Source organism: Amaranthus tricolor, chromosome 14 (assembly GCF_026212465.1).
Source record: "Amaranthus tricolor cultivar Red isolate AtriRed21 chromosome 14, ASM2621246v1, whole genome shotgun sequence".
Classification (NCBI taxonomy): domain Eukaryota; kingdom Viridiplantae; phylum Streptophyta; class Magnoliopsida; order Caryophyllales; family Amaranthaceae; genus Amaranthus; species Amaranthus tricolor.
The window spans coordinates 13,038,254-13,064,734 of NC_080060.1; the positions used below are offsets into that span (position 1 = coordinate 13,038,254).

The window sequence follows — 26,481 nt, forward strand, 5'->3', positions numbered from 1 at the left end:
TAAAAAATTAAGTATAAATTTTACAAAACTCAGAAATTGCAAAATTGCATAAACATAGTTCATACTTTGCAACCAATATAATTACCAAGTTCAGGTTAATTTCCTGACTAATTAATACTGTATTAAAATCAACATATAACAATATAAACCAATACAAAATATTAACCTATGAAATTGATAAACCACTTTCATTTCATTTAATAGTTTAGACGAAATTTAAAATAAATCCATTACATTTTTTTCAGATACTAAACATCAATCATCACTTAAACAAAATACAAAATAACTTTAGATCTCCTTCCTCCTCTTCTTCCTCCTCTTCCATCACCACCTTAGATCTCCTGCTCCTAGTCCTCAATACGACACCGCCTTTCAATAATCTGTAAGGAACTGCTCCACCAAACTTAGTGTACCTTAAGATCATATAAAAGTAACAACTTTCAGATACTGAGTATTATGATTAAGAGCATGAGATGGAAAAACGACAGAAAGTTATAATAAATAAAATAAAAAAAATATAAATTAATTATAAAATATAAATTGGGCGCTCAGATATGATAATTTGGTAAAAAACCCAATTACAAGAAAAAAATCTTCATAGAGCACTACACTTACCTGAAGCATTATCATCATGATCAGTGTTATTTTCCTCAATAACACTTAATATCTCCTTCGCATTTTCCTCGGGTTCAAACCCAAATAGCCAATTTCGCGTTGTCACCAAAATTTCAACATTTTTTGGTAACAAAGAAGATCTCAATTTGTTAAGGATCCGACCACCAACACTAAAAGCAGATTCAGATGCAACAGAAGTAATTGGAATGGCTAGAATATCTCTAGCCATTAGTGCGAGTGTTGGATAAGAGGTAGACTGTCCCTTCCAATATTCAAGAACATCAAAACCATCATAATCAACAACAAGAGACATGGCCAAATAAGAGTCCACATCACCTCTCGCCGTCCTAGATGCAGAAATACGAGGAAAATCATGACGTAACTTGCGCATTTGGAACGGACGAGGAGGACCAAGGTTTGACGGAGAGGGTGCAACAGGAGCAGATTGAGTGGTATTCATATAACATTCATATAAAGCAACAAACGCAGCAAGCACATCATTTACCTTTTGTTCAACCGCAGTAGGTACATACAGCATAGAATAATAATCACTAAGGAAAGTCATCTTAAAACGTGGATCAAGTAAAAAGGCAAAAGACAGAACCATAGAATGATCGGACCAATATTTATCAAACATTTCCCACATAGGAGCAGCCATCTTTCTCACAGCATCACTAGGATCTTGGTGGGAATCAGTCAAAATCTTTTCAATACATATTATGCAAGAAAGGTACAAATTTGCAGTGGGATATTTTGAACCAGAAAAAAGCTTGGTAATCTCATAGAATGGCTCAAGAAAATCACAAATATCTTGAAGTGTATCCCACTCATTCTCAGAAATAATATCAACATCAATATCCCTTTCACGAACAAGATATAAATCAATAGCATCCTTTACCTCAAGAGCCCTATGAATCATGTCATAAGTAGAGTTCCATCTAGTGGAAACATCCAAAACTAATTTACCCTTTGATTGCAAACCTTTATCAATTTTAGCTTTCTCAAAATTTGTAAGTCGAAAATCAGAAGAATCAACATATATAACAACCGCACGTAACTTAGTCACGGAATTATCAACAAGTTTCTAGGGAGAGAATCAGAGAAGGCGCAGTTAAGGAGGAAGAAGAGGAATTACCGAATTAGGTTTTTAGGGTTTTTACTTTTTAGGGAGAGAAGGCGCGGAGCAATTAGCGAAATACACTTGGGCTTATCAACGGTTTAGATTAGATCCCTTGATCTAACGGTTCATATTAGTTTTTTTTTTTTTTTTTTTTTTAAATATATTAGAGTATGTTTAATCAATGGTTTAGATTAATTGATTTCAAAATGAAGGGTTATGATTTATCATGCCTTTTGCCAAGTTGACAATCCATGTATTGAGGTTGTGCACCAATGGGATAATCTTATGTGTTTTTTTTTTTTTACAACTAAATTTTTTTTTAAAATATGAGTAATTCATTGATTTAATGGTTTCTAAATAAACTTCTTAATTTTAATAAATAAACCTCTTTCTTTCTTATTTCTAAAATATATATATATATATATATACTTCTAATTATGCAACTATTATTTTATTTGCCAAAAAAAAACAATGTTATAATGTTATTGGTATTTATATAATTCTATATTGAAATTGAAAAGTCTATAAATTACACCCAAAAAGATACTCGTTAGAATAATTCACGAGTTGATTTATCAAATAGAAATAATTAACATGATATGATCAAATATATTAATTAATTATAATCGATTTATCAAGTTGAAAAATTAGACTTATGATCAAATAAATTAATTAACTTAAATCGAGTTGATTAGTTTTCGAAAACCTCATTTAAAATCAAACATATCAACGTAGATGGATTTACATGTTAACTTGTCATGATTGACTTAGATAGGACGAAATAGAATGAAAAACCAATCAATTAACTTAGATCGCTGGCAGCTAGATTGATTAGATAGATTGATCACATTAGCTTAAAATAACACACCCATGGGCTAACAAGGGTCAAGTCGATCAATTAACATGTTATGATCTATTAATTAACTTAGACGGAGTTGATTAGTTGAATTTGATGTCATAAAACTCATAACCTAACGACATCTATAAAACTTGATGTGAGGTTCCACCTTCTATATATCATTCCCATCATGGATAAACGCATGATCAATGACATTATGAGGCAACACGATGCGATTTTTTACCAAATTGGAACAGAATAATTGGAACATAATTGAACTGAATTAAATCATGGTTTAAATGAATTGAACTGAACCGATATCAACCAAATTAACCGGAATATCGGTTTAACTGAATTGAACCGAACCGATACCAACCAAAACTGAACTGAACAGAACTGAATCCCGGTTCAACTAAATTGAACTGAACCGATACCGACCAAAACCGACCGATTGTGACCGACCTATTCTGACCCGCATATCGATTGTGACCGACCGATTACCGATTTTGACCGCCCGGTTATGATCTGTATACCGATTACGACCTGCAAAAAACCGTTTTTGACCGACCGAATGTGACCTGTTTCCGGTAATGACCGGACCGATAAATACCGGACCCATACCGACCGACACCCGCCAAGGAAAAAAACCGGATTCGACCGGATACCGAATAAACCGACCGATACCGACCGGTACCGAAAGACTTATACGACCTGCTTTTGACCGACCGTTTTTTACCGAACCTGTTTTTGACCGACCTATTTCCGACCTTTTAACCCGTTTTTACAGCCCTAATCTTGAGTAAATAAAATGAATGCACGTCTATTAACACATACTACAAAATCAATTTACATGACATAATCACATATTAGCTGCTATCTTATGCGTATTTTGATGATTAAATAACTTTATAAAAATGAGTTAGTGGCTCTACTTAGCGTAGAAAATGCTAGCCATTATTATTTTTTTAGCCGACAGATTCTGACAGATTGTAGTTCAAAGAAAAATGATTGGATAAAACAACTACCACATTAGTCACTAACTGGGTCCCCCACCTACATAACATTACGCTCAGAAAAGTATGTCCATTCTCTATCTACTCCCTCTCTCCAATCAAAATTCAATTTGCAAAATAAAGAAAATAAAAAAAAAATTTAATGGGAAGTATTGTATAGAAACGTACAAGATATATTTAAATCAAATAAAAAAGTAAGTTAAAAATACGTAAATGAAAATTTAAAAGAATTATGTTTTAGATAATAATTAAAAATAAAAATAAGACAAATTTGATTGAGAGTATGAAAAATACTCTCTTTTATTTAGTTTTATGCCCTATTCTTTTATGTTCTAAGATTTTTGCTAATGTATTATTTTAATTTTAAATATCTCTGATTTTACTTGAATAAAATTTATAATAAATTGATATTAATAAAATTTATATTAAGATAAATTAATTAATATTTATTTAACTATATTTTATAGATTGAAAATAAAACTAAGATGATCAATATTCAAAACCAAATAAGACAAATTCAATAATAAAAGAAACATAAATTTCATTGATGAGGCAAATTTCATTGGTCAGACATAAAGATTGAAGAGGTGAAGCCTTCATTAATAAAAAGGAATTACTTAATTTTGCCACCCTTTTTATTTTATGGTCACCCCTTTTCCAAATGAAATTACGAATTTGCCCCTGAATTTTAAAAAATTACAATTTTGCTACTCCCTATAAATTTCTTATTTATAATAATAATAATAATAATAATAATATTAATAACAACAATAATAATATAATAATAATATTAATAACAACAACAATAATTCATTTATTTTTATTTTATTATTATTATTATTATTATTATTATTATTATTATTATTATTATTATTATTAATTCATTTATATTTTTATTGTTATTATTATTATTATTATTATTATTATTATTATTATTATTATTATTATTAATTCATTTATATTTTTATTATTATTATTATTATTATTATTATTATTATTATTATTATTATTACTATTATTTAAAAGAATATAAAAAAGTTAATAATATTATTATTGTTGTTGTTGTTATTATTATTATTATTATTATTATTATTATTATTATTATTATAAATAAGAAATTTGTAGGGAGTGGCAAAATTATAATTTTTTAAATATCAGGGGCAAATTTGTTATTTCATTTGGAGAGGGGTGTCGATAAAATGAAAAGAAAGGCGAAATTTAAGGATTGGGTTAATAAAAAACCAAAACATGGAGTGATATAAAAACATGTTTTTTACGACATCGACCGGCCCTACAATGTGCTTATACACTGCACACTGTTGTCTATCACGTAAATCATACACAATACTCCATCAGTCGTCTTTGATTTGCTTCAAAGAAAAGATGGTATTTTAAAAAAAGTAATAGTAAATAAACAGAAAAATATGAATTGTATAGATGAAATTAAAAGAGTGTTAAAATATATAGATGAGATTAAAAAAAAGTGGTGGACCATTATCCAATAATAAAAATGATGCAAATTAAGTAGGCGGACCAAAATAGAAAATGATGCAAATTTAATTTCTCTACAGGGAGTATTCACTATCTATTAATAATACTCCCTCCTAATCATCTTAGGTGTTCCATGTACTTTTAGGATACTATTTATCTATCACTTTTAAATTGTATTTTATTATTAATCTATAAGTTAAAACATAGTCATGTGGGATCTTATTTAATTCATTTTAATGTAAAGTTTATTAATATCAAATTCTTATAATTTTTATTTATACATAATTATATATATTTAAAATTAATAAGTGTATTGGATAGAGTAGATAAAGTAAATAGGGCACTTAAGACGAATAGGTGGGTGTATTATTCTAAACATATGATTAATTTGTTATGCTATGTTTATAAATGATAATTTTATTGGAAAATTTAAAATTGACTTAAATTTAGTATTGGTTAAATAAATAAAAATTAAATTTTAATTTGAGTCAAATACACCATTGAATTAAATTTAATTAAAATTAAGAATTTGAGAATGACTTTTCAAACTTAGTTACATAACATGAATTGTTTATTCCCAAACACATCTTTACTTATTTAAATTTCAAATCGATTTTAAAATTAATTTCAAATTATATAATGACTCAATAACCTGAATGGACATCCTTACTCATGCCTCTATAGGTGATTCAAACCACTTTTAGAACGTTTGTTTGTAGACCTGGTCGGTTATGGTTGGTAGCTTGCTTTAGAACTTTTCATGGGTGGGCTACCCGAAATATGCGGGTTTGGACAATAATTTCGAAATTTTTAAAATTTTTTGACGGGTAATACCCACCAGCTAAGTCTAACGAGCGACTACCGACACAAAAATAATGCCCGCGAGTAAACACCCACTAATTTTTATAAATATATAATTTTTCCTATTTTTCATTTTAAAATTATTTGAGAGTATATACAATCTCAAGTGCCCAAATTCTAAGTCTATAGTCTTTTTTTTCTCTTAAAAAAAGTCTATAGTCTATTTACTTTGATAGTCCAACAACGGGGACATTTAGAGTTTTAAATTCATTGTCTTATGTATTCCTCTTGTAACATCAAATCCTCGTTTGATGAGAATATCTCTGTATATGGAGCATTTTAGAGTGTAAGTTGTATTATTTTTAAGATTGTATTTTAAAATATAAGTCGTATCCATTTGTCCACGAGCCTCACCCACTATGAAAGAAGGCTAGTAGCGACAAAAAATTGAGCCTGTGGACAAACTTTTATAAGTACGCCTGATCCACACAAACCCGCCCAATAACACCTCTACATTGCATTACCTACTGCCTTATATAATTACGTTGCAATGTATCAAACTATCTTTGATTTGTATAATTGCCTTTAGATTGTGTTTGAAAACAAGTAATTCATTTTAAATAGTAACTTTTAATTATGAACTGATAAAGGCAAAATTTAAGAATGAACAAGTTTGAAAAGTCGTTCTCAATTTCTCAATTTTAACTAGCTCAAATCCAAAAGTGAATCTCATTAATTGCCAAACGACATAAATATATATGGCAATGTAATTATATCGTTCTTATGATGCAAGGGTATCAATTGCTAACAAGATATTATATGATAGCTTAATTTGAATGGTATTAATGTAACATAACTCTAATGGGTATGAGATGAGACGGGTCGATACGAGCAGTGCGGGTGGGTATTTGGTGGTAGGGTAATAATTTATACCCACAACCTAGCTACCTACTACCCATGAAGAGTTTGATTTTTCATATCCATATTAACCCACTACCAAACCTAATTCATACCTATACACTCCTACCTAAGGCAAATGTAGTTCGAAATTCATGAAATTATAGTCATTCAATGAATATTACATATTTTGTACATAACACCGCTTATATTATTGCTTTTCATAAATTTCATACGTGTCAATATTTCAACAAAATGTTTCCTCCAAAAGTTTTTGATTTTATTATTATTATTATTATTATTATTATTATTATTATTATTATTATGTTTCCTCCAAGAAAAAATCTCTTTTCATCAAGAACTCTTTTACCTGCACTAAAAGCAGACTCCAACAGAATAGTAGAAGCCGAAATTGCAAGGATATCCTTTGCAATTCTCTATAATATGGAGAATTTTATTAATTTTTCTTTCCACCATTCTAAAATATTAAAACTATCTTTTTCAATTTCAAAGTGGGGTGAGGAAGAAGAAGACCCTACAAAACTATCATCTGGCTTATTATGTTAGTTATTATGGGATTAAACTTAGTGGGACATACTGAGACGCTAGCACGCCTAGACATATCGCGACTTGGGTTATATACACTAGAATAGTAATCATAAAGCTCTACTAAAAGCATTTTATGATTTCCAATATAATTATGTACATCACTATGTGGACGATCTAATGAATGGTAGTAAAAGCCTATCAATTTAGTGAGATTTTTCGTCTTAAGACATGAGTCTAAAATTGTCGCAATTTCATAAATATAAGGAAAATCATTAAAACACGTCTTCCATTTTACCATCATATCTGCAAGAATCGTCTTTAAATATTCATTAGTATCCTTATACGAATGGCTAAGAAGATCGTAAAAAATGGTAATGCATTCACTTATTATTAGGTGGACGTTTGGTTCGTACACATATCAAAAATCTTAGTTGTATGGTCATACGCTTCTAATATTTTGTGTACACCTATAGCTAGTTCCCATGTTGCGTCGCTTATACTTTTATCCATACATTCACTATACAGTTGTGTTTATAACAAGACGATATGCAGTAGCCGTTTTAACAGATCATGGGTCGAGCCCCAACGTGTAGGAGTATTTAATGACCAATATCCCTTTTTAAGTCCATAATCGTCACATAATTGTTTATATCTCCTCTTTACTTGTCCTAATATAAGCCACTTAACTATGTCTTTAATGGGATCTAATACATCACTTAATTTTTTAATACTTGCTTGGCAAGATAAGTTAATAATATGAGCACAACAACGTATGTGTAATAATCTACCACTAAGGATAAAACTAAAAGTAGGTTCGTTATACAAAAGTTCCATGCATCTAATGTTGGCAGTTGCGTTATCGGTAGAACAACAAAATATCTTATCTAACAAGTTCATTCTTTACATATCTCTATTAATTCAATTCATATTTTATGTTATCACCAGTATGTCTTTCGGGCATTAACTCAAAGACAATTATTCTTTAAATAAACCAATTATGGTCTATCCAATGTGTTGTTACACACATATAAGGTTCTAAATGTGGGGAGCAGACTAAATATCGGTTGTTATGCTAACCCTACCATTAAAAGATTTAAACATTTCTACTTATTCATAATGTTTTTGATTTATATAATTAATTGTGCGCCGTTTAAGAGTGTTTCTAGATATCGCTCTATATTATGGTTGCAAGGTTTTTCTAGTGTAATACTCACGAGCATTACTTTCACCAAGGTTAAATGGTAACTCATCAGAAATTACACATTTAGCAAATTCGTCAATCATTTCATTATTATTATATTTAAAAGGCATACCTCCGCCGTGGATTTCCATTGTTCACTGTCGGCTTCTACTTGTGGTCCCGCTAACACTTTCTGCATGAGTTTTCTTTGTGATTCTATGCTTCTTTGCTAAATGTTTATTGAAAGATCCCGTACCACCAAATACACATATTAATAAAGGATAACAAATAAATTTTTAATACATTCTTAATTTACAAAAAAATAGCATTAATAAAAAACTTTAAAAGTATATACCTTTGCTGAAATTGTATGAGACTAATGGTTTTACCCCTTGACTTTCACATATTTGACATGTGCACATGAAAAAATCCGGATTGTCGATTGGTTGATTTGAAAAATACGGCCACACTCATGAAACAGCTCTAGCACTAGGAGGTGGCATTGCCGGAAAAGGTTATCTTACTGGTAGCTCTTCTTCTAAATTTAAACATAAAATATACTCAAACACCACAATATATAAATAAATACTCCTTCATATTCTTCTTAGGAGTCCCATTTTAAGGTGGGTCGAAATGGGACCCTAAGGTTAGGAGAGAGAGTGATATTATGGGTTCTTAATGAAATGATTAAGAGGTTAATGATTCCCTCCAATTTTAAGCAATTTGTATCCCATTAAAAATAATGAATTTTTTTTACCTCCAAAAGTCTAGTAAAGTTTTCTCCAATTCAAGACCAAAATTACATAGATTGGCTACTTTAAACCGAAAATACATAAATAAGTCCTACAAGTACAATAATTTTTCGAAATTACATAAATTAGTTCGACTAATAAAGAAAAGTACGTAGATCGACTACTTAATCTTAGATAGCCTTCTCAATTCTTCAACAACTTCGGTGTAGTTGCAGTCTTTAATGATCATGTGATTACGGATTTTTTTGCGATCATTGACTTTAGATTGTCCACATTACCAAAAATTGATGCCTTAATATTTTCATAAATTACCACCGAATTGTAAACAATCAAATTTTCAGTTTAAATAATTTCATCACAATACCCAAATTCTTTTAAAAACCCAAAAATAAATGTCCAAAAAGAAAGCAAAAACAGAAACCGACGCCAACAAAACCACACAGCAGCAAAGAACCAGACACAAAAAAGGATTACCCAAAATGAAACTGGCGCCAACAAACACAGGAGTACATTACCACAATTAATGAAAGTGCAAATAACAATCCACAATGTCAAATTTTCACCAAAAAAAAATCAAAATAGGCACGAATAATGAAATGCAAACATGAAATTCTCACCCCAAAACCTAGAACATAATCAATAAATAGCAATCAAACTAGCTTATTAATGCAAAAATGGCAACCAACCTCAAAATGGCTCCTTAAAAAAATTTAAGTACTCAACAAAAAGCCTAAATAATGAAAAAATGACTGTCTGCATCAAAATAAAAAAAAAAAAGAAAACCTGTGTAAAGTACAATCAATACACTAACCACAGAATTTAAAGTGTGTAGGAAAACAAACACACAGTTATGGAATGAAGTGAAGAAGCAGATGATGAATAAAAACACAGTCATCAACCTCAAAGCAAGAGAGTTGGCAGACAAACACTAAACAAGATCCAATTTGATGAAGAAAAGTTCAAGGCATCAACTAAAGTACACTCAACATTCAGTTGCAAAGCAGATGGAGGTCTCACAAAGAACACTATGTAGGAAGAGCAAAGTCATAACAAAGCACACAAACACAATCAAACCTACTGTGAATGAAAACAACAAACTACACAGGTTAAGTTTTGCATTATTTAAGTGTGAATATGATGAACGAAATGATTCATTTAAGTTTAAGCCACATACTAATGTTGTTTATATAGATGAAAAACATTTCTATCTAACCCGGAAAAAACGAACTTATTATCTAGCTCCGGATGAAGTAGAACCACATAGAGAATGTCAGTCTAAAAGGTTCATCCCTAAAATCATGTTCATGTGTGCTAATGCAAATCCAATATTTTCAACTAATGTAGGGGGTATTCAGCAAGGGACACTACAAGTGAATGGCAGAGTTGACATCAGTACAACAAGCCAAATGCCTGAACAATAAAGCTAACATCAATAGCGATGGAAAAAGACAACTTACTTTCAGCCACATGAACAAATATCAGGTGTGTTTGGGAAGCTACAATGATGAAAAACAAAACAACCAATTTCAACAGCATTTTGGGAGGATCATAGCAAAATCAACAAAAAGCAAAAATACCGACACATCAAGAAAAACAACACAACAACTTTTTGAAAAGAACAAAAGTATCTCAGCAACACAACACAACCAACACATCAATAACCAACACAACAACAAACTTACTAAGTAAAAATCCTTTTTTTTGGACATATATTGGGTTCTTGAACATGGGATGTTTCAGATCTAAACAAAAAATTAAAAACTTTATGTTGTTTAAAATGAAACATTTGTACTCATATTTACATTATTGAAAAACTTGGTTGTTTTCACTACTCTCAGGTAAATTTATTTTTGTCAAATCATTGAGTAAAAGATCGAACATCTATGCGCTTTAAGTGTTGGAAAAAATCCAAATCCCATTTGTTCGATTTTTGGTAGCAAGAAAATGCTCTCACTTAAAGATCATAGTGCACTAGGAAATAATGCATCAAAAAAAAGCTTAAACTAAAAAATCATCACCAGTCAATACCAAGCACGCAACCAGAAGAACAGAAACTCACTTGAGAAAGGACCAAACTTGTCAATACAATCTTCTTCTTCAAAAGAAGTTTGTGAGAAAAAAAAACACTAATAGAAGAATATTCACGATCATCCCATAAATCTATCTCAGGAGTATAAATGGGTTCACCCTTAGAATCAAGTTCTCTTCCCCACTTTGGATCTATCTCAACAGAAATAGAGTCATCATCATAATAACCGAAAAAATCTTCCTCATACGAAGTCAGATCAGATTTAGGGTTTTCATCATCGAACCGCTTCTAATCATTCTTCGTAGGCGATTTCAAAGGGGATTTAGGGATTCTCAGAGGTGAAGAAGTAGGTGATTTAGGGTTCTTCAGAGGTGAGTTCATAGGTGACTTAGGGTTTTCCATGAACACCAAAATTAGGTAGAAAAACGAAGATGTAAATAAGAAAAGGGAGAAGAACATGAAACTATAAAAGAGAATGTTAGACTAAGATGGAAAGGAAGGCGAGTGAGATGAAGAACACAAAACCCAAATCTAGGCTTCTTGGCAAAATAGAGAGAGGGGGGCAATAAAATGAATGTTTATCAGAAAACAGGAGTGAGATGGATGCGGATAGGTAGGGTGTAGGTTTAAACAAGAAGGAGTGGTTAATGGGTGGGTAGATTAATTAGGATTAAGTGGTTTTCATTAGTGAAAAGAAGGGTGAATTAATATGGGTAAGTGAGGGTATGATTGTAAATAAAATAAACCAACTAAGGGTATAAAGGTCAAAATAACATACTAAAAATAGAAATGGGACAATTGGTGGGACTTGGCCCTAAAAGGAAATAGAACACATAAGAAGACAGGAGGGAGTAATAATTTAAAACTTAATCAATACTTTGAAAAATAAAATTACAAAACTAACCGATATTTTGAAAATTGACTCGTTTACCACGAGCTTGTTGTGGTTGTTGTTGTACTTATTGTGATTTCATTGATTATTATCGAGATCTAAATACACCAATAGGGGTTGTTTGTTGTTGTTGTTGTTGTTCTTCTTCTTCTTCTTCTTCTTCTTCTCCTTCTTCTTCTTCTTCAATTTCTAGTTATTTTTCCACTTCTTCTGCATAATCGTCTAATTCTTGGTCATACCATTCTTAATAATTTGGATCATAATTACTAACCAAACATGTTGTTGATATTGTAAGATGTTGAAATGACCTTTATTTAGGATCTAGAACCTCCCAATGATTTGCCACTTTAGTAACTTTTTTAGAGGCTTTTCTCAAAAATGATGATATGGAAATAATAATGTAATTAAGATATAATTAAAAATAATTAAAAGACTAATTATGTAATTAAAAAAGTAATTACCTGATTAAGTAATTAAGTAGAGAGAGTACTAGATAAGAAGAGTAGTGCATGAAAATGAATGAAATTGAGGAGTATTTATAGAAGGATTCCCAACATCTAGTTTTTTGACCGGTTCTAACTAACAACACGATTTTGGTTCTATTCCAAGCAACCGTTTGGCCAGGTGAACCAGTCCGATCCAGTTCGCGGTTCCGGGGCGCTTCCTTGGAACCGTTGGGCCGGATGAATCGGTCCGCAGTTCCTTTGTCTTGCTTAGGCAGTTTTTTCGACAATTTTACCGTGCCGATAAATTTTCCCGGCGGTTTCACGGTTTTGCGGTTCGGTCCGGTTCAAAACCTGTCACGGGCAGTTTTGATTCCAGGACAATTTTCAAGCGGTTCGATACCGGTTGGGTTGTGGGTAACCCGCCCCGTGGTTATACTAGATGGTTTTAATTTTATATTTTTCTTTGAAGTGTGATTCGGTAATGAAACGAGAAAGTGTAAAAGACATTTAAAATACCTGAAAATAAGGTGTAGTTGGGGACAACTATCAGTATGCTGAAAGTGCTTATGATCCTTCCGCTAATGAGACCTTGAATCCTGCAATACACCGTTAGCCTTACCCGAGGGGTGGTTTCCCGGAAAACCCCTCTGATGTTCAAGTCAAATTGGGAAAGCGAAAGTAATGAATATATGATAATTAATGAATATAGGATGAGTTCAGATCATGAAGGAATATTTTATTAAGTATGGATTGTAAGTAGGAGGGCGGTGTATTTTTGTGGAGTAGGAATAGGAATATATAAGCTTAATCGGGTGCGAATGATGTATACAACATGTATTTATAATGGTAGAATTGAGGTTGAATGGTGAATTAATGTGGAAATCATGGGCAAGCATTGGGTGGTAGGTTATGGTGAGTAGTGGGTAGTTATTTTAGGAAGTTATTGGACTGAGGTGGGTGGTTTATGGTTTGACTAAATAAATTACGGGTTTATTTATTTGACCCCATAACATTAGCCCCACGCATGAAGAGTGATAGATGAGGGTATTTATTGTAGCGACACTATCAGCCTTAATGCGGAAAAAATCATACCTGTGATGCAGACCAATTAAATATTCGGAAGAAACCATGCAATAAGGTCTGAATAAAATAAACTTCGAATTCTTGCCTAGATGGGCCCATGTTGGTGGAAACCCTATAAATTTTAAATGTTTGGCCTTTGGGCCACTTTTGATGATTCAGGTTTAGAGTTTGATATGATGATTCGGCATTTGAGCCTAATATGATGATTCGGCATTTGAGCCTGATATGATGATATGGCCTAACAGTCAATCAGCTAGGACTTAGATTAGTAATCATATTAGGTGAATCCTTCGAAGTCATTGATAAATATTCAGATCGGACATAGGTCCGCTTTTGCTCAGCCGTCAATCACCCGGGACTTAGATAAGGAATCATACTAGGTGAATCCTTTGAAAACATTGATGAATATACTGATCGGACATATGTCCGCTTAATAAGTGATTGAGTTATCAAACTAGGTGAAACTCGCAAGGAACCCGCTTTCAAACTAGGTGAAAGTTTTAAAATTAAGATGAACACCTAGAAAATATCGCCCAAAATAAAACATTTTGGAACTTCAATAATAATATGACTTTTAAACTAGGTGAAAGCTTAGGTGATTTCATAATATGACAAATAATGCCCACGTGTTGAGACTTTAATAATAATATGACTTTTAAACTAGGTGAAAGCTCGAATGATTTCATAATATGACAAATAACGCCCACATTTTAGGACTTCAATAATAATTTTGTTGATTCAATTAGGAACGGGAACAGCAACAAGAGGGGGGGGTGAATTGTTGTTGTTGTAAGTTTAAGCGATTGTGCCCTGTTTTTGCGGAATTATTCAAAATAAATAAAGCTTAAACTAAGAGCAAAATAATAAGAGAGACACACGATTTTACGTGGAAACCTTTTGGGCCTAAACAAAAGGAAAAACCACGACCACTTGGGATTTTCAACAACTCCACTATGTTTAAGGCAATTAGTTACAATCACAATAAACACCTTGCTTCACTTGAAGCGTAACACCTAGGCCGACTCCTCTTCTCTCTAATTGCTTTACTCCAAGCAACAACCTTAGCTTCTCTACAAGCTAATCCTCTCTAGCTTCACTCAAAGCTATCTAATTTCCCCCTTAGACTCACCCGAGTCTAATTACATAAACACTCAAAAACCCTTACAAAAAGGATATAAATTCTCTAAAATAAATCAAAGAGTTGCATCAAGAAAATATTATAAATTAATTGGCAATTTTAAGAACAAAATATTTCTTGTAAAATCCAACAAAAACGTATGAAAAACACTTAAGCACAAAACGTTGGATTACTTCTCTTCACATTTAAAAACCGGAATTATCTTGCAATTTATAGAAAATAATATTCCTAAGAAAGTGGAATAATCCAATCCATCATCCCACTATCAAGAGATCATGGGAGTAATGTGGATTAAGCAAACACACGGTTATTTCCATAAGATTTGATTAAGTCAAATCACACGTGTACATAAACAATAACCGCTGTTCCCTTAATAACCGCTGTTCCCTAAAGTAGCAGTTTTTTCAGTAGTAATTCCTGTTCCCCAAATTAATGGCTGGAACTTCATGCTATATTTAGAAAACGGTTAATCTTAGTGGGAATGATTGTTTGCTAATTTTTAGGAATAAAGATCGGCTGAAAAGATTTGCTAAGACCAATTCAAAGTTAGTTAATTCTATTTTTAACAAATCCAAGATTTATTAAAAATAGATCCTAAAATAAAGGATCTTAAAGAATTAAAACGTGAATCCATTTTATTCAATAAAAACGATTTGCCAATTAACTTAAATAAATTTTTACTGCAACAATTTAATTTAAAATACATTAACTAAAAATAATAATTAAAATATGATAATCAGAATTTTCAGTCAGCGTATTCAACCTTCAGCTCAGGAACAGTGTGCTGTCTCCAGACTTCAGTTTAGCTAGAACATCCAACTTGGGAACAGTAGATCTGCTGTCTCCATTTTACATCCCAAGCGATATACTTCTCCTAACATCAATTGAAACCTTTTGACATGTACGTTTCCATAAGCTAAGGCATAGGTACTATCAACGATCATAATCATAATCGGATATCGACCTGCACAATCTCTAAAAACATGTTCGCTTAAATAAAGTGTAGTCATCATCAAAACTCAAGAGGTCCAACAAATTCCCCCTTTTTGATGATGACAAACTTTTCAAACAAACTTAAAAACGAAATAGAGTAAAACCAATATTGAAGAGCATGTTCGAGAGTAAAACAACTCTATATTACTTAGTAAATTAAATCGTTACAATATAATTTACCAAGCATACATTAAAAACAAATTACTCTATTAATTAGAAATATTTAAAATAACTTAAGCATAATCAAAACATCGGAAGTAGTTTATAACTTAAGATTTCAAATAGAACTAAAACAAAACAAAACTTACCAAACAAAACTTAAAGCACTGTAAGAACTTTTATCATAGCATTCAAGTAATCATCAGAGCATATAAATCATAACAATCAAAGTATGTATCTCGGTATGTATATCAGAGCTAAACTGAGCTAAACTTATTAATCATCATCAGAGCATGAATATCAGAGCATAGCCACAGTTCCTAATGTTCAACAGAATAAATGTATATCAGACTAAGCATACTCAAGCATTATTTAAGTTTGTGCCAAATATTCCCCCTTTTGACATCATTCAAAAAGAAGATAAGCAATCAAACCACAGCACTAAACATATAGTTATAGTCAAAGAGAGAATAAGGATGCACAAATTAAAAAGCAATAACAATGAATGCAAGCATGATAAGCAAAGATTAGCCAAACCTAACAGTTAGTAGCAAAAGAAAGAGGTGTACCCCAGCTGGTACCAAAAGAAAGAAATTGTTTAAAGACAGAGACAGCAGTAATGAAAATAATAAAAGGGAAACTATGAAGCAGGAGCATCTTCATCAACATATTCCGTTTGCACCTCAACTGTATCCAATTTAGCGCCAAGACGAGCCTCCATCTGAGTCATCTGGTCAGCTAAAGAGGCTAGGGAAACACGGATCTCATCTTGAAATTTGAAGAAGCGATCCTGCAAATCATCAAGCTTAAGGAGAATGGAGTATAAGGGGGCAGTAGGAACGGTTGCCTGATCAAAGCTGTGTTTGTGAAATGATGGTGATGGTGATCTTGGTGTTGGTGAAGGTGGTGGTGGAGTGAAATGATGAGTTTGTGGAGTGGTTGGCTTTGATGAGGGAAAACTATTGGGTTCAGCCCTAGAGTCTTCTTCAAGAGTAACATCAGGTCCCATCCCCTTGTCTTCTTCCTCCTTATCAGTAGGAACAACCTCCTGTTCCTTAACTCCAGCTCCTTCTTTCTCCTGTTCCTCCTTTTCAACTTCTTTTTCCTGTTCCTCCTTCTCCACTTCTTCCTCTACTTCCTGTTCCTCCTTCTCCTTCCCCTCTTCCTCCTGTTCCTCATCATCAGAATCAATTTCAATCTGTTCCACAGCATTTTCAAGAATCCCTTCCTCATTTAATTTAAGGCGCAAATTACTCAAACATTTTGCACCTATCATATTGCTGGGACCCATAGGAAAACTATAATCACCCAGTGGAACACCAAACTTTGAGAAAATCCATGACAACAAACCACCATAGCCTACCATACATCTTTTGGCTATACAATCATTTAAATGCGAAATCATCAAGGAAGGAAAGTTAATCTTTATATTGTTCACCATACAGTAAATCAAAGTGGCATCTCGAAGACTTACCTCACTACGTTTTGAATTTCGTGGTAAAATAAACCTTCGAGCAATGTTGTAAAGTAACTTGTGTAAGGGGGACAAAACATTGTGACTCACTTTACCTCTCTTTTGCCTAACACCTAAACATCTCCAAACATCTTTTTCATCTCTTCCAGAAAACGCAATCTTAGACCCAACATGATAAACATCAAAACCAGTGGCTGGCACTCCTAGCCACTCTCCTAACGTCAAACTATCAAATTCAATTTCAATTTCTTTAATTGAACTGAAACAAACTCCATCATTAATAGAGAAGTTAGAGATGAACTCACGCATAATTTCTGGGTAAATGGGATTGCAGCAGTAATCGCACATGAGTGATTCCCAATGTTGAGTTTGTAGAATTTTGTGAAATTGAGGAAAGTTTGCAGTCTCATACCATTCTTTGTCAAGGCCAAAGCCAACTGACATTTCTTTGGAAAGTTCCTCAGCGTTTAAGTAGTGGGTTACCTTCATTTTCTTTACAGAACGTGTTGGAGGTTTCTTGGATCCTCTTGATCTCTTACTGCTTGCATGTATTTTCGGGGAGATGGGGGTTCCCTCCTGTTCTTTTGATGAAGACTCAGGCTTAGGAGTGTGAGAAGGTGGGTAGATGACTTGAAGAGGTACAGGTTGCTTCATTTTAGGACTCTGATTCTTGGTCTTCATGGATGTTTTGAGAGGGAAAAGAAAGAATAATGGAGAAAATGACGGTTTAGGGTTGAGTGAAAGGGAAATGTTAGTGAAGATGAAATGAAAGATGGGACGAGTGGGAGTAATTATACCTGATGAAGTGACGTGCTAGAGGCAGTTATCAAATCAAGACAATTGATTTTGAATTGTGAAAATGGAGTATGTTGAGATTCAACTCCTACTTCAAAAAAATTGCTGGAAAAAAATTTATATATAATTTTTTGTTTTTTATTATTTATAATAAGAAAATGATAATATTATGCTACTACCGTTTGATCAAAATAATCATGCAATCATAAGAACATTCAAAGTATATACCTTTAAAAAATGCGTACCTGATCCTTTCGATAATTGATTTTTCAATCAAGATTATTGTGGTTGATTGATCATTTTCAATTTTCATTTTGTCTCTAGGAATCATATATGACACTTCCTTTAATGCAGCTTGATCATGCCAAGTTCCAATCTCATTTTCTCATGCTGTTCCCTTGGAAGCGGTTTGGTCATGATATCTGCTATTTGCTCGTTAGTGTTTACATGCTTAACAATAATATTTTTATTTTCAACATTATCCTTAAGAAAATGATGCCTAATATGAATGTGCTTTACTCGTGAGTGATGCACTGGATCTTTGGATATGCATATGGCACTGGTATTATCGCAATAAATAGGAACACATGCATACTTAATACCAAAGTCTCTTAGCTGCTGCTTTATCCATAACATTTGGGAACAGCAAGCTGCTGCTGCTACGTACTCAGCTTCAGCGGTTGATAATGCAACAGTGTTTTGTTTCTTGGAACTCCATGAAACTAAACATGAGCCAAGAAATTGTACCATACCTGACGTGCTTTTTCTATTAACAAGATCTCCTGCATAATCTGCATCACTAAAGCCTTTCAACTCAAAGACATCACTTTTAGGATAAAATAATGATAAATCATCTGTTCCCTTTAGATATCTCAAAATACGTTTCACTGCAGTTAGATGTGATTCTTTAGGGTTAGATTGAAATCTCGCACATAGACCAACACTAAATGAAATATCGGGTCTACTAGCAGTTAGATATAATAAAGATCCAATCATGCCTCTATACATAGTTTGGTCAATATTTGTTCCATTTGTATCTTCATCTAATCTTACATTAGTAGCCATGGGTGTATGGTTGGTTTTAGCGTTATTCATGCCATATTTCTTAAGAAGTTCTTTTATATATTTTTGTTGATGAATAAAGATACCATTAGCAGTTTGTTTAATTTGCAAACCAAGAAAGAAATTTAATTCTCCCATCATGCTCATTTCAAATTCAGTGCTCATAAGGTTAGCAAATTCTTTACATAGCAATTCATTTGTGGCACCAAAAATAATATCATCAACATATATTTGAACAACTAATATATTGGAACCTTTATTCTTAAAGAATAAGGTTTTATCAATTTTACCTCTAATAAAGTCATTTTGAATCAAAAATTTTGATAGTCTTTCATACCATTGCCTAGGAGCTTGTTTCAACCCATAAAGAGCTTTATCAAGCTTATAGACATGATCAAGACACGAGGTATTTTCAAAGCCAGGTGGTTGTTCAACAAAAACTTCTTCATCAAGAAAACCATTCAAGAAAGCACATTTCACATCCATTTGATATAATTTAAAGTTCATAAATGCAGCAAAAGAAATTAAAATTCTAATAGCTTCTAACCTTGCTACTGGAGCAAATGTCTCAGTATAATCAATACCTTCTTGTTGATTGTACCCTTTGACCACGAGCCTTGCTTTGTTTCTTACAATTATTCCATGCTCATCTAGTTTGTTCCGAAATACCCATTTCAAACCAATTACCTTCTTGTGTTTCGGTTTGGGTTCTAAATGCCATACCTTGTTCCTTTCAAATTCGTTCAATTCATCTTGCATGGCTACAACCCATTCGGAATCCTTTAGAGCTTCTTCGTGATTTTTGGGTTCAAGTGATGATAGGAACGCAAAATGTGCACAAAAATTTCTCATTTGAGATCGAGTTTGTGTTCCTTTATTCAAATCACTTACAATCAAATCAAGAGGATGGTATTTTTGATATCTCCAAGGTTTTGGCATAAAATCTCTTGTGGGAACAGTAGCATGTTCTGGTTCATCAGCTTGATTAACATTCTGTTCAGCTACTGGGTTGTTCTGCTCATCTGTGGGAACAGCTGGATTGGGAACAGTCTGCTGTTCCTGATGTTCTGGCAGTTCCTGAACTTGATCAGTACTTTCTGCTTCTGCTGGAACCGGCTGTTCACCAGCTGTTTCTTGATCATGCACTTTCAATTCTTCATCATCTTCTTCTAGATTTGCAAGACCTATCTTAAAATTATTTGTATCCTGTTCACTTGACAAAAAGTTAGTTTCATCGAAAATTATGTGAACGGATTCTTCCACACTCATTGTTCTTTTGTTATAGACTCTATATGCCTTACTTTGAGATGAGTAGCCAAGAAATACTGCTTCATCACTTCTTTCATCAAATTTACCTATATTCCGTTTTCCATTAACATGTACAAAACATTTGCATCCAAACACACGAAAATAGGCAATATTCGGTTTAACACCTTTAAACAGTTCATAGGGTGTCTTAGAAGTGATTGGTCTTATCAATACTCTATTTAAAATATAACATGCAGTATTAACAGCCTCGGCCCAAAAATTTCTAGGTAAACCACTAGCAATTAACATAGTTCTAGCCATTTCTTCTAAAGTTCTATTTTTCCTTTCTACAACACCATTTTGTTGTGGTGTTCTAGGGGCGGAAAAATTGTGACTTATTCCATGTTCATTGCAATAACTCATAAAGCTTGAATTTTCAAATTCTTTACCATGATCTGACCTTATGTGAACAATTTGATTAGTGGTAGATTTTTGTATTTTGTTAGCGAAAGAGACAAACTCATTAAAGGCTTCATCTTTACTAACTAGAAATAAAGTCCATGTAAATCTACTATAATCATCAATAATAACAAACACATATCTCTTGCCACTACGGCTTTGTATTCTCATAGGTCCACACAAATCCATGTGTAATAATTCAAGCGTTTTTGAGGTGGTCACAACATTCTTTGGTTTAAAAGATGACCTTACTTGTTTTCCTTTGGCACAAGGATCACATATTTCATCTTTAAGGAATTTTATAGATGGTAGTCCTCTAACTAGGTCTTTAGATCTTAATGAATTAATCAATGAATAACTAGCATGACCTAGACGCTTATGCCAAAGAAGTGGGTCGTCTTCTATAACACTTAGACACGTTAGACTGTTTCTGGGAACAGTGTCCAGGTCCACTACATAAGTGTTCCCTTTTCTGTTTCCCTCAAGAATGATGTCTCCAGTGTCATTCCTAGAAATAATGCACTTTTCAGAAGTAAAGTTTACAGAGTTACCCTTATCACAAAATTGAGAAATGCTGAGTAAGTTGTGTTTCAAATTCTCGACTAAAAATACATTATCAATGGCGTGGGAACATGACCTTCCAACCTTTCCTTTGGCGATTATCTCACCCTTCATATTGTCACCGAAGGTTACTGTTCCCCCATCATAGGCTTCAAGTGAGAGAAATTTAGATTTGTCACCCGTCATATGCTTGGAACACCCACTGTCGAGATATCATGAGCTGTTCCCCCTCACTTGGACCTGTAAGATAATTAATTGTTAATTATAGGAACCCAGACTTTCTTGGGTTCCTTGTCGATCTTACATGAATCATATTTATCAATTTGAATGTTATTGACATAGTTTCTGTTAGAGACAGTATACTGTTCCCTTTTGGTGCACTGTTCCTTCAGATGGCCAGCTTTACCACAGAAGGTACAGTACCTGTCTCTAGGAAGATCAACGTAAGCTTTCTTACTTTTGTTATTCTTAAAATAATTTAGGCCTTGTGATCTCTTACTTTTAGCATCTAGAATCCATTTGGGAGTTATTTTGATTTTCCCTTTTTCTCTTGAATTTAATTCAAGATTATTATTGTTGTTACGGTTGGATTCCGGATTCAACTCTAAATGTTGAAAATCATTGCACAAATCCTTAGTAGATGCATTTATCAATTCTTTATTTAAGCCTAATAATTTGTATTGTGATAGCTCAATATTAAGAATAACATTTTCCTTCTTAAGTCTCTCCATATTTTCCTTTAGGATTATATTTTGGTCCAACAAACCGAAAAATCTGTTTTGGACATCATGTCTAAAGGTGTTTATGTATGAGACATGGTCTTTACTTACTTTAAGTTCCTTTTCTAACTTGAGACACTTATCATTGCAATTTTCAATTTTAACTTGTGCCTCTTTTAACAACTCTTTTAATTCATTTTTACTTAGATTGAATGAATGGTCAGAAAATGGATTAGAAATATTTACCTGCTTCTCCTTGCCTTTATGCGTAGCCATGAGACATAGGTTAGCTGTCTCCTCTTCTTCGGGAACAATAGTTTCATTCTCACTTTCAGTTTCTCCCATGCAGCAATCATGGCCCTACGAAAGTCCGTCTTGTTAAAATTCTCTTTGTTCAACGGTCTTCTTGAATCTCTTGTCTTTCCCTTGCCCTTTTCATTTTTCCATGTTGGGCAATCCTTGATGAAGTGCTCGGTACTTCCACATTTGTGGCATTCAAGATTTTTTGTTCTTCTTTCTTTGTTGTTTCTTTGATTTGCATACCTGCTGTTCCTGAAGAACTTCTTGAATTTTCGTACCAACAAAGCAGCCTCTTCCTCATCACATTCTGATTCGTCCTGTTCCCCCGCTGCCAGAGCCAGTCCCTTGTTCCTGGAACTGTCTGCTGTTCCCAAATGCAATTCATGCGTCATTAGGGAACCAGCCAGCTCCTCTAGATTAAACTTTGTAAAATCTTTGGACTCTTGTATAGCAGTAACCTTGGCCCTCCAGCGCTCATCTTGAGGAAGGCTCCTTAGGATCTTCCTTACTTGTTCATCAGTGGGAATTATTCTTCCAAGAGAGACAAGCTCGTTTGTTATGTTGGTGAACCTAGTGAACATCTCTTGGATACTTTCTCTTGGCTCCATAACAAATCTCTCGTATTTAGACATTAACAAATCAATTTTGGACCGTTTTACTTCACTTGTTCCCTCATGGGTAACAGCAAGCAGGTCCCAAATTTGCTTAGCGGATTTGCACCCCATAATTCTATTATACTCGTTTGGTCCAAGACCACAGTGAAGTAATTTTATAGCAAGAGCATTTAATTCCATTTTCTGAAAATCTTCTTTTTCATATTCGGTTATAGGTTTGGGAACAATTTCATTGTTGGAGTTAGTAGTGGTTACCTCAAAATCTCCGATTTCTATGACTCTCCAAACTTGATAATTTTCCGCTTTGATGAAGATCTCCATCCTATTTTTCCAATATGTATAGAATTTTCCATCGAACATTGGCGGTCTTTGAGTTGAATACCCTTCTTCCATTCGCTCGTTCATAATTGACATTTTTCGGGAACACCAGAATCTGCCCTCAGGGTTTCCTGATCTTCTGGGAACAGGGCTCTGATACCAATTGTTGATTCAATTAGGAACGGGAACAGCAACAAGAGGGGGGGTGAATTGTTGTTGTTGTAAGTTTAAGCGATTGTGCCCTGTTTTTGCGGAATTATTCAAAATAAATAAAGCTTAAACTAAGAGCAAAATAATAAGAGAGACACACGATTTTACGTGGAAACCTTTTGGGCCTAAACAAAAGGAAAAACCACGACCACTTGGGATTTTCAACAACTCCACTATGTTTAAGGCAATTAGTTACAATCACAATAAACACCTTGCTTCACTTGAAGCGTAACACCTAGGCCGACTCCTCTTCTCTCTAATTGCTTTACTCCAAGCAACAACCTTAGCTTCTCTACAAGCTAATCCTCTCTAGCTTCACTCAAAGCTATCTAATTTCCCCCTTAGACTCACCCGAGTCTAATTACATAAACACTCAAAAACCCTTACAAAAAGGATATAAATTCTCTAAAATAAATCAAAGAGTTGCATCAAGAAAATATTATAAATTAATTGGCAATTTTAAGAACAAAATATTTCTTGTAAAATCCAACAAAAACGTATGAAAAACACTTAAGCACAAAACGTTGGATTACTTCTCTTCACATTTAAAAACCGGAATTATCTTGCAATTTATAGAAAATAATATTCCTAAGAAAGTGGAATAATCCAATCCATCATCCCACTATCAAGAGATCATGGGAGTAATGTGGATTAAGCAAACACACGGTTATTTCCATAAGATTTGATTAAGTCAAATCACACGTGTACATAAACAATAACCGCTGTTCCCTTAATAACCGCTGTTCCCTAAAGTAGCAGTTTTTTCAGTAGTAATTCCTGTTCCCCAAATTAATGGCTGGAACTTCATGCTATATTTAGAAAACGGTTAATCTTAGTGGGAATGATTGTTTGCTAATTTTTAGGAATAAAGATCGGCTGAAAAGATTTGCTAAGACCAATTCAAAGTTAGTTAATTCTATTTTTAACAAATCCAAGATTTATTAAAAATAGATCCTAAAATAAAGGATCTTAAAGAATTAAAACGTGAATCCATTTTATTCAATAAAAACGATTTGCCAATTAACTTAAATAAATTTTTACTGCAACAATTTAATTTAAAATACATTAACTAAAAATAATAATTAAAATATGATAATCAGAATTTTCAGTCAGCGTATTCAACCTTCAGCTCAGGAACAGTGTGCTGTCTCCAGACTTCAGTTTAGCTAGAACATCCAACTTGGGAACAGTAGATCTGCTGTCTCCATTTTACATCCCAAGCGATATACTTCTCCTAACATCAATTGAAACCTTTTGACATGTACGTTTCCATAAGCTAAGGCATAGGTACTATCAACGATCATAATCATAATCGGATATCGACCTGCACAATCTCTAAAAACATGTTCGCTTAAATAAAGTGTAGTCATCATCAAAACTCAAGAGGTCCAACAAATTTGACTTTCAAACCAGGTGAAAGCTCAGATGACTTTATTCATTCATAATTGAAACCACATATAAGTAAAATCCAATATAATAAGAATAATAATAGTGAAGTATTGAATTCCTATGCAGAAATAATATAATATTCTTTTAATATGAGTCAATATCATACTTGACCATTTTTCACATTGACCCATGAATACAACAAATAAGAAACACCCATATACGTTGATGAATAAAAGCAAGAATAACCGTATGGTCACCACTAGATTAATACAATATATCTTTACTTGGAAATACTAGTCAAAGATTTGCATCCTTTATGAAGCATTTCATTAGAAGGCGATGGTGATATTTTGCTCCATATATCAAAGTCACCTGAGATTGTTCTTTCACGGGTGAATGGTTTGAACCATTGTCAGATTATACCCAGACCCATCCAATACAGACAATGTAGGTAGTTTTCTGGGGATTCGATGTAGATAGTTTGAACCATTGTCAGATCGTACCCGAATCCAGCCAATACAGTCAATGTAGGTAGTTTTTCAAGGATCCGATGTAGATAGTTTGAACCATTGTCAGATCGTACCCAAATCCAGCCAATACAGTCAATGTAGGTAGTTTTCTGGGGATCTGATGTAGGCATAGTCGAAGCTTTATATAAATACAAACTATGGTAAAGGATGGAGATCAATGGATTTTGTCGCGTGGAGATGGTTAGTTTCTTATTGTAAGATTTGGGGTTGACTTTTTTAGACTGAAACCTCTTAGTTGAAGGTAGTTTGGAAACGTTCTATGGGTCATCTAATCCTTTAGAATGTGCGGAACTTCAACATTGGGACTAAATTTTTTAGTCAGTTGAAGTTGGTTTGGAAACGTTCTACGGATCTAATCTAAAGGTGCATCAAACCGAAGTTCAACATTTCGATTGATTTTTTTGCGGAAATAACATCTGTTAAAGTTCAATATTTCATAGGAATTGATCTCTCGGAAAAGATGATGTCTCGCAAATGAACTGGATATAACAATTTACAAAAGACGCTTTATTTTTCCATTCATAACTATGGCTAATTAAGAACCACATTATGAGTCCTTAAATCCATGTTTGATTTATATGAATGTCTTCGATGCTGGTATCGCTCTTAGCTCCACCATTTAAGGTTGATAAATTTGTTCGAAACCAAATTTAGCAAAGGTATCAATGATTTCTTTTGAGGTTTCTAATTAAGCCAGAAATTAGTCCTAACAGAGAGCTTTTCAGCGAGTTGCAATGGCGACCCAAGTCGACAACAACATCATGAATTTAATATAGGAGTTAAATCACAAACCCCCATTAACCCAT

General features: G+C 33.2%; 1 protein-coding gene across 1 annotated transcript; it reads right to left on the minus strand.

Moving 5' to 3' along the window:
- Positions 1 to 360: 360 nt before the first annotated feature.
- Positions 361 to 25,362, minus strand: LOC130799309 (zinc finger BED domain-containing protein RICESLEEPER 3-like). The gene is made up of 9 exons (XM_057662410.1): positions 25,312 to 25,362; positions 17,883 to 18,046; positions 13,716 to 13,944; positions 11,402 to 11,573; positions 10,184 to 10,281; positions 8,638 to 8,733; positions 7,419 to 7,661; positions 616 to 1,699; positions 361 to 413 (listed from the first exon to the last, which is right to left on the minus strand). The coding sequence occupies exons 1-9, from the start codon at positions 25,360 to 25,362 to the stop codon at positions 373 to 375; spliced, it is 2,178 nt and encodes a 725-aa protein (XP_057518393.1). The 3' UTR covers positions 361 to 372.
- Between the last annotated feature and the right edge of the window lie 1,119 nt (positions 25,363 to 26,481).

Coding starts and splice junctions, on each gene's coding strand:
- LOC130799309 (XM_057662410.1), bottom strand. CDS start 25,362: ATGGGTGTTTCTTATTTGTTGTATTCATGGGTCAATGTGAAAAATGGT. Junction 8,734..10,183: donor CAAATTGGATCTTGTTTAGT/GTTTGTCTGCCA, acceptor ATAAACATTTAG/CAAAGAAGCATAGAATCACA. Junction 414..615: donor TCATGATGATAATGCTTCAG/GTAAGTGTAGTG, acceptor TATGATCTTAAG/GTACACTAAGTTTGGTGGAG.